This window comes from Anabas testudineus, chromosome 6 (genome assembly GCF_900324465.2).
Source record: "Anabas testudineus chromosome 6, fAnaTes1.2, whole genome shotgun sequence".
Classification (NCBI taxonomy): domain Eukaryota; kingdom Metazoa; phylum Chordata; class Actinopteri; order Anabantiformes; family Anabantidae; genus Anabas; species Anabas testudineus.
The window spans coordinates 16091427-16100759 of record NC_046615.1 but is presented as its reverse complement, the minus strand read 5'-3'; the positions used below and the strand labels follow the sequence as shown (position 1 = coordinate 16100759).

The 9333-nt window shown below is 40.9% G+C and overlaps 1 protein-coding gene across 1 annotated transcript; it reads left to right on the top strand.

Annotated features, from left to right (window-relative positions):
* The first annotated feature begins 493 nt into the window (after window positions 1-493).
* si:dkey-29p10.4 (E3 ubiquitin/ISG15 ligase TRIM25) lies at window positions 494-5932 on the top strand. Its single transcript, XM_026366571.1, has 7 exons — window positions 494-785; window positions 2069-3021; window positions 3167-3262; window positions 3651-3899; window positions 4018-4040; window positions 4270-4424; window positions 4653-5932. Exons 1-7 carry the CDS (start codon window positions 536-538, stop codon window positions 5195-5197), a joined length of 2271 nt encoding a protein of 756 aa, XP_026222356.1. The 5' UTR covers window positions 494-535; the 3' UTR covers window positions 5198-5932.
* The last annotated feature ends 3401 nt before the right edge of the window (window positions 5933-9333 follow it).

Genomic DNA, 9333 nt, shown 5'->3' with positions numbered 1-9333 from the left:
CATTAAAAACAAACTTAATGTAATGTATAACATGATATACACACATTAAATTTACAAAAAGCAATAAATGTGCAATAATTTGTATAAGAAAATAAGAAAATTTACTTTTGACAGTGAGAGATATAAATCATCCACATGTGCCAGAATGAAATCTTTTAAATAAAAATACCTTTTGTAACACAACGATAATGATGATGATGATAATGATGATGATGATAATGATGATGATGATAATGATGATGATAATGATGATGATGTGGCATCCAGAGTCCTGTCTGTGCAAAAACCTCAGAATTACTCACATTATGTGGATATAGTGATTTATCTATGCCACATATGATCAGGAACCAGCAGGACCTGTTTCTGATGAGTTTAATCTTTAATTGGGAACCGGTTTCTGCAGTGAGGACCTGCAGTTTTACAGAATGTCCCTTTAAGACCGGAACCTCGGGGAGGAAGCGGGATTCAAACCTTTAGCTCCGCCTTCGGCTGTTTGACATCGCGGAAACAGAAACTAAACATCGGCCACATCAACATGGGAGCATCGCTGGAAACTCCGGCCAAGTGTCCGCTGTGCAACGAGCTGACCCGGGAGCCTCTGACTCTGAGATGTAACCACCGCTTCTGCCGACGATGTATCGGAGACTTGTGGAGCGTTAGCCCGAACGGACCGTACCACTGTCCGGAGTGGAGGTGCAACACGGTGTACCAGTCTCTGCCGTTTGATAGCAGTTTGATTCCGCAGCCCGCCTCCAGTCCAGGGGCTCGGCCTCGCAGCTCCGCAGGTACCTCTACCTACAGTAAAAGATATTAGGTGTCGTTGAGATTATTTCCGGACAGGTAGAAATAACACTTTAATCAAAGTCACGCTGTCAGTGGCGGTTCATACAAGCTAAGGTACTGTTAGCTAACACCAGCAGTCTGCAGGTTAGCTAACACTCGTTAGAGTGCCGTTAAACGTGACACGATTTGTTTAACTTTATGTTTTTAATGATTATAATATCTGAACAGGCTTGTGTACATTTATTTAATCTCATTCTAACTCGGTGTAACGGGTATTGCTAGCTATCGTTATTCTGTAACCTATAGCTAGCTATAGCCCCAGCATCTACCGATTAACAAAACTTGAACAGCGACCTTTTCTAAATCCTGAACCCTCGTTTAACAACACTCAGCCCAGTTAAAGATGTTTCTACACTCAGCCTTAGTTCTTCTAACGATCCGGAATAAAACTGTATTTTTAAACTCAATATCAGTTTTTAAAAAACTCTGTTTCTCGGGAAGCAACTTTGGACAAACGTAGCATTAGATGATGCTAGTCAACAACTGACCACTGGCGGCGCTGCCATCGGTTTTAGATCTATCACTACCACTACTACTACTACTACTACTACTACTACTACTGCTGCTGCAACTACTACTACTACTACTACACAAAACAAACACCCTGGTACCGGTATATCATTTAATCATTTACAGGATAGGTACTGAAAAAAGTCAAAGAGATCCAGATAACCATTTTGTTAAAGTAGTATAAAATCAAAATACAGTAACTTAAATGTTGAAGTACAGAAAGAGAATTGTTGAATAAAAGTATATTGGCACTTTTCACCACTGTTCACACCCTTAACTCTTGTGTAATTGAATGTTGGATGTTTGTAGTGCCGTGTGTTTGTTTGCAGTATCAGGGGTTAAAGCTGATGTTTGTAGTCCAATTAGACAAATAGTCAGTAGTGAGACTGAAGATCTAACTATTTTATGTTTGTTCATACACATGTGCTCATGTATTCTTCCTGTGGTAGATGTAAATTAATGAGATCTTTTTATTTTTAGAGTTTTACCATTTTCACATGATACTACTTCTGTATAAGTCAGTCAGTCAAGGCAGCAAAGATCAGTAGTCACTGCTTGAACTGCTTCTGCTGCAGCTGCTCGGTGGTAGCACGTTGAATCCAGCTGTACGGGTTAGAAGAAAGCTTGCAGGTGTTAATGGGATGTGCTGATTAAAAAAAAAAGTGCTAAGCTCGCTTTTTCTCTGACCTGCTTTGCTTGTATGCTGTTTTTAAAGGCACATCCAGAAACAATGATCAAACTGCATTCGACTCAATACTGAGGAGGCCCTCACTCACCAGCAGACTGCTGGGGAAGAGAAAGGCGAGCACACCTGTAGCAGAGCAACCTGATAGAAAGCGATCAGCTGGGAAATTTCTACAAGAGCAGTCCAATGACACTGAGACTCCCAGCACTTCCTTCTCAGATAGACCTGAACAGTCAACTGGTGTGGAAAGATCTAAGAAAGCAGTGGACACTAAACCTACACAGTCTGAGTGTGGTGATGGCAAATCCTCTGACAGCAAGGCAGTACCTGCAGGTGACGTGCCACAAGACATCCCAAAACAGCAGAACCAGCGTAAATCAGAACAGCTCATCTCACTGGATGACTCTGACAGCTCCAATGAAGTAGATATTTGTGATGCACCACCTCCTGCAACCACCAGGAAAGACATACCAGTGACAGGAATCCATGCATCACCAGTTAAACCTGTCTCACCTGCCAACTCCAACCTCATTCCTGGCATCTCAACTCCAGGAAAAGATAAATATCCCGTACATCATGACAGAAAGTCACCTGTGAGCAACCTGAAACAGTACCCTGCTGCTGCTTCAGGTTCCCCAAGTAGCTTGATTGGCATCAGGTCAGGCAGCAAAAGCACCAGCCCTGTGCCCTGTCATTATTGCCCGAAAAGTGGCTACCAGCCTGCGGTGAAGACATGTCTGATTTGCGGCGCCTCCATGTGTACAGAGCATCTGCGTCCTCACCTGGACTCCCCTGTCTTTCAGAACCATACCCTTGTTCCTCCCATGGAGGATATTTCTCCATGGAGGTGTCAAGAGCACCAGGAGATAAATCGTATCTACTGTCGACAGTGTGGCGTCTGTGTGTGCACAGTGTGTACAGTCATAGGCTCCCATCGTGACCATGTGTGCATCAGCATCAGGGAGGCAGAGAGCGAGCTAAGAGTAAGTGAGAAATCATAGAGCAATGTAAACTGTAGATGCAAAGCAATTGTAGTTAAAGTTGAGATGGATCTAAATCTAACCAAAGCAATAAATTTGTGACTTTGAAGAAACATGTATTAGAGTTTCTGTTCACCTTTTTCTTAAGGGGAACCTGAAGGGAGAGATCAAACAACTGCAGGACACTGAACATCAAGTGAAGAATAGAGTGGCCGAACTGACAGAGAAGAAGGAGACTTTCACAGTAAGAAAGTTGACTTTTCTAATGACCTGCTACTTCCTACATTGGCTCATTGCTCAGGATTACATTATTATTTACGTAAGAAGCTGCTGCTTACTAAAAAGATGTTTGCCAAAGGGCACATTGACAACAAACAAACTGGTCAACCTGTTTTTAATTGATGATTCTGCTAGCACTATGAGGTTTGTATGGTTGTTCTCAATAAAGAAGAATTTTTTGTGTTATTATTTTAGGCACATTACATACACATTCACATACTTTTTCTTGCCACTGGATATCCTGCATGTATAAGAATGCATGGTCTTCAGTTCCCTAAGAGCAATGAAAAAAGCTTTTCATATAAACTGAAAATATCACATTACATGACTTGGTTTCCATTTTGTCTGCCCAGGTGGTTTTAAAAGAAGCACGAGAAGGGGTACAGCAGCAGTACACAGCCATCAGAGAGGCCCTGGAGCAGGAGGAACAATCAGTACTTAATTGTGTGAAAAAGGAGGAGAACAGTGTTCTGGGGGGACTAGAAGAGAAACTCGGTCAACTCCGGAGCTCCCTGCAGTCCATCCAGGAAGGCCTCCACACCTTGGAGGAACTGGCTGATGCCAGAGGAGACAAACGCATTCAGGACCAGGCCTTCATTATGGTGAGTTGGATATTAGAAGAGGATTTTTGTGTTATGTTTATTGGTAAAACAAAGTTTCCTCTTGGCTTATTAATACAAATATAAGAAATTGTTTGTTTTTTCCCCTTTCTTACAACAGGAGTACAACAAGATTGCCCAATTGTGAGTTAAACTTCTACCTTCTTGCATGGAAATCGGCAATTTACCACAATCTGCTTGTTTGTACGCTTGTATCCTTAATATAGCGTGTTCTTTTTTTATTCTGTTGTATTTTCAGTTAGTTTCTTTTTGATTCTAGCTTTGTCTTATACTTGACTATAAGGAATCATCAAGGAATGAGTCTGTAGGCTGAAGTTTTCATGCTGTCTAAATCTTCTGTTCCTTTTCCCAGGGCTAGTAAAGTGGGTAGCTGTGTGGACCGGTTTGAGGCTCCAGAAGAAGTGGATGAGGCCAAGCTGAAATGTTTGCAAAGGTGGACTGAGAAACGGCTGGACACAGTCGTCATCACTGTGCCAGGAAAAGACAGAGACCTCTACAGACTGTTCTGTGAGACATGATGTTTTTTGTTTTTTTTTAAAGCTGAACTTGTTTGTATCAATCACAGCTAATCAAATTAAAGCTTGTATAAATAAATACATCCTTTAGGCCTAAATGTGTAAGATACAATTTGTCAAAATGTCTTTCTAATTGTAATTATTATTTTTATTATTTCTATTATTATTATTATTATTATTATTTATTTATTTATTTTATAATTTCCTATCTTGTACACAGATGGTACCATCCCCCTCTTGGATGAAAATACCGCCCATCCCAAGCTGCAACTGTCTGATAACAACAGGAGGGTGGTGTACAGCGAGGCCCAGCAGTTCTACACAGACCACGAAGCTCGCTTCAGCTCCTTCCCACAGGTTCTGGCCACAAGTCCCATGGAGGGGGGCCGCTGGTACTGGGAAGTGAACGTGTCCGTTGATGACGGCCGCTGGAAAGTAGGGGTGTGTGAGGGTCAGATAGAGAGGAAGGGTCAAAAGGACAACTCTCGTCTGGGCTTCAACAGTTACTCCTGGTGCCTGGCGTGTGACAGGAGGAAGGTGGAAGCTCTGCATAACAAGGCGTCCGTTCCTGTGGATGCAGACAGGCTGCAGAGGGTAGGAGTGTTCCTCGACTTTGAAGAGGGTGTTTTGTCATTCTTTAATGTGACACCAGGGGGCAGTCTAGCTTTAATGCATTCTTACAAGCACAGCTTTACCGACCCTCTCTACCCGGCCTTGTCTGTGTCTAAGACTCACCTGGCCATTTGTGATCTCTTCCAGTCATAAATCACACAGTGCTGCCATGTCTATTCTGCTGAAGATTTTCCAAAACACAAAGCCCAGTGCCTTTTTTAATGTGTAATGTTTCTTAATTTAAAAATGTGCTATTGTGAATAATTCTCGGGGATGATAGTTCTGTCATGCTATACTTCAGGAAAACTCCTTTAATGTGATTTTATATCAGTCGATAGATCTAGAGTTGAATCATGCTAGAGTATTTTTGGCATTGGAATTTTTATTTTTATGTTTTTTACATGGAAAGTAAATTAGCACCGTCAATCATAAAACATTTCGTGGATTGTATTTCTATTGTGAATGTATGTGTAAATGTCTTTAACACCTCTTTGATCCTGTGGTGAATCATGTCTTATTACTGAACTAATGTTAACATTTCAAGTACATAAGTAAAACCTACAATAACTCTACCTTGACATTGTCTGTTTGCGTTTAAATCGAAACACAGGTGTGTGTGTATGTGTGTGTGTGTGTGTGAGTGGGTGGTATGTTTCCCCTCAGCAGGTGACAGTTGGTGTGCTAACTTTGAACTCTCACTGCCCCCACAGCATGTGAGCTTTACTGTCAACAAACATCGCCTTTGGCACAAACTCCTTATAGCATCACAGATCGCTACTGTTGCTGAATTGTCCTCCTCCTTGCGAGCTCTGAGCCTCATTTATTCTGACTAGAGGTCTGCTTGTTTGACGTCATAGTGAAGCGGTGTTTACACAGACTCCTCCCGGATGATTGGTAGAACATCAGCTTGCCAGTGGTTCCATGTGCAGCTGGCTTTGGATCAAGTGTGAATCAAACCTGATGGCCAAGAGTCTTAAAATCCTCAGGATCTAGAATTTCCAATTAAATGAAATTGAAGGGGACTGAATGAAACTGTTAATTGAGCTAGTACGAGAGAGCTCGTGGGAATAGAGCTTTGTAAGATCTAATCCCCCTCTGCAATTATTTTTTCACAGTTTAATAACTCCCTTCTTTTTTCATCTCCAACGTGGCTACTTCCCCTTTGAACAGACTTTTATTCCTCATAATTTCTGACACTTTAGACTCCATGCAGGTGCATTACTCAACTATGGCAGCAATTTCACACTTGCAGCCTGATCCAAAGGCAGTCAGAAACTCTCTATGGGCTTTGCCGTCTTTCTCTTCCCCAGCTGGCACATGGAGGCAGAATGAAAGACGTGTCTGAGAGGGAGAAAGGAGGAGGAGGGGACTTTAACAGTCAGGATAATTAAATTCTCCTCTCCTTGTCCATCTAGTGGTCTCTCGAACTCAGTCAGGCTCTCATGCTTCTCCAGACTTGTTACCATTAAATGAGATTACCTAAGGGCTCATAGTATGTAGGCAGTAGGGAGCTGTGTGTCAAATAGTTATCGAGGAATAAAATGTATGTGATGAAGTGTTGAAGGCACTGACAGCTTCATGGCTACCAACGTACATCGCTAAATCGTGGGACAAGGTCTTCATTAGTTACCCCATGAGCCTTTGTCCTGAAGGACTTAAGGGCCTGGATGTAAATTCAGACAAGACAGAGGTTATTTTTTTTGGTCCTAAAAATCTCAGAGACACTGTCTAATCGCATTCTTACCCTAGATGACTTGACATTGGCCTTAAGAAATACTGTAAGGAATCTGTTATCTTTGACTAGAATATCTCCTTTACATCGTACATAAAAGAAATATTGAAAATATATTAAAACATATAGAGAGGAATATTAATAAAATTAGAAGCATCCTGTCTCAAAATGATGCTGAAAAACGAGTCCATGTATTCATTACTTCCAGACTCGATTATTGTAATTCACTATTGATAAGATGTTTCAATAACTCTTCACTTAAAAAGCCTCCAGTTAATCCAAACTGCTGCAGTCAGAGTTCTGACTGGATTTAACAAAAGAGATCATATTGCTCCTACATTAGCTTCTCTCCATTGTCTCCCTGTTTAATCCAGAATAGAGTTTAAAAGACTCCTCTCGTCTATCCATTCAAATGCCACCATTGCATGTCATTAACTTTGTCTTCTCTCCCCCATAGTTGTGCTTCCTCCTCTCTCTTCCTCCTGTCTCCCTCTCTGTACTTTTCTGCAGGTATCCTCAGCCTTGGAGCTGTATATCTCCAGAGTGCAGCTACTGGTTCTACCGACGAACCCAATGTTTGTGCCGCTTCTTGTTGTGTTTTTGTTGCCTGCTGTTTTTTTCTCTCTCCTCTTTTCACTCACTCCCAACCAATCGAGGCAGATTGCTGCCCACCCTGAGCCCACTTCTGCTGGAGGTTTCTTTTTCTAAAGGGAGTTTTCCTCGTCACTGTTGCCTAGTGCTTGCTCAAGTGGGTTTTCTATATAATTCGGGATACAGTTATATTTTGTAAAGTTTTAAACTTAAACCTGGAGATGAGTCCTGTTGTGATTTGGCACTATACAAAAAAAATTGAATTGAATTGAAGGTAAGAGCCCAACTTGTCAAAATGTCCTCATGTAGTAAGATACACATAACTACTTCTGACTGCCGTGGTTAAATGCACATGGCACCATGTCAATAACATGACAGCGTGCACTGATACATTACTGAGTGGATGTAGTCTTGTCTTGCAGCTAAAAAGGCAGTGAATTACAAAGATGGTTACCTTCTGGGAAAATAATCAGATGTTGATTTATGGTAATATGTTATTCCTTTTCACAGCTGTTCTCTAAAGGCAAATAAACAAAAATCAAATACAGCTTGGAAGCAGAAAGGAGTCAATAGAAGGTGCTATTTGCTTTTAATCAATATTTAATTATAAGGAATCTACACTCATCCACTTATTGAGAACAGTGCTACATTAATGCCATTTGTTTATGTAAAAAATGCCTTTCTACCGCAGTCAATTCAGTCTGAAGAAGTACAGTAAGCGGTCTCATTTGCAAAGCTTTCCTTCTAAGTGCTCTCCTTTAGATTGCATGCTTTTACCTCTCATTATTGTTGTCACAAGGAAAGCGGAGTGGCATGAAATAACCAAGGTCATAGATTTTCAAACCAACAGGCAGCCAGTCTTCCTCTTAAACTGTCTTCTTAATGTCACAAAATGTCACCCTTCTTCACTTTTAGTATTTTTTTTGATTTGCGTTGATCTTGCGTTAGATTGCTGAGGTGATAACATTTCAGAGTTTGATATATGGTACCATTCAGTGCAGGCTTGTTCCTAGTGGTGTCTTTTATGTAATTTGTAAAGGAATTAGTGACTGACAGCACAGATTGTTGTTGCTCCTGGGCTGGGAACAGAAGCCGATTCCATTTCCATTCTTCCTTGGGAAAATCTCTCCTGAGTCAGTTCTCTCCGTTCTCAGATCAGTTAAACCCACTGTTTAGAGTCACAATAGGTTCAGTAAAATGCTTCTTTTATAGTCAGCCAACGAGTCATAATCAGGTGTCTTCACGGTCTATAGTTTGCACATCTCGTGTTACAGTACCTTTCTGGTAAAGTAACCCATATTATCATCTTTCACAGGATGCACAAAAGTAAAAATTTTATTGTGCAGCAATAAAAAAAATTTATTCAGGTGGTTAGAAGAGTCTTTGAGGATTGGAGTAATACATTTGGAATAGTAATATATGTTATTTCATCCCCTGAATAATTATTTTACAGATACTGTTTAGCTTGGTGACTCAAATGTAGTAATAATACAAAAAAAGACTAGGGCTAAATGTCTTCATAAAACTTGAGCTGACAATTAGTTTTCCAACGTACCCTCTCATTAACATAAAGCTTTATGTTTTTCTAGCAACACCAACAACACCATTTAAACTGCTCTGACAGCATACTGGTAAACAGGGTCTGGAACCTGAGCTATGAGGTAATTGGATGTATGCTAATTTGGGTTTTGTGCTCATTAGAAGGCATATTCTCATTAGATGTATGACATCTTCTTCCAGAAAGGGCAGAAATCAGTTCGCATGCAGCCCACTTTACCAGCTTGTCAACAGGCAGCCGAGGTGTGAGTGCTGATGCATAATGAACATGTTCACTGCCTCCTTGACTATTGACAGATACACTATGTATCAGCTGTTACTGATACGATTTATTGATAACTGGCTTGAAACCATAACGCCCGGGATTTAACACAAACCCCTTTAAAATAAGAAATTGATTAGTACCTTG

Bases quoted from the DNA above. Each gene is read 5' to 3' on its own strand.
- si:dkey-29p10.4 (XM_026366571.1), top strand. From the start codon at position 536: ATGGGAGCATCGCTGGAAACTCCGGCCAAGTGTCCGCTGTGCAACGAG. The intron at 3,263-3,650 runs GTAAGAAAGTTG...TTGTCTGCCCAG, and splicing joins AGAAGAAGGAGACTTTCACA to GTGGTTTTAAAAGAAGCACG. The intron at 3,900-4,017 runs GTGAGTTGGATA...TTCTTACAACAG, and splicing joins AGGACCAGGCCTTCATTATG to GAGTACAACAAGATTGCCCA.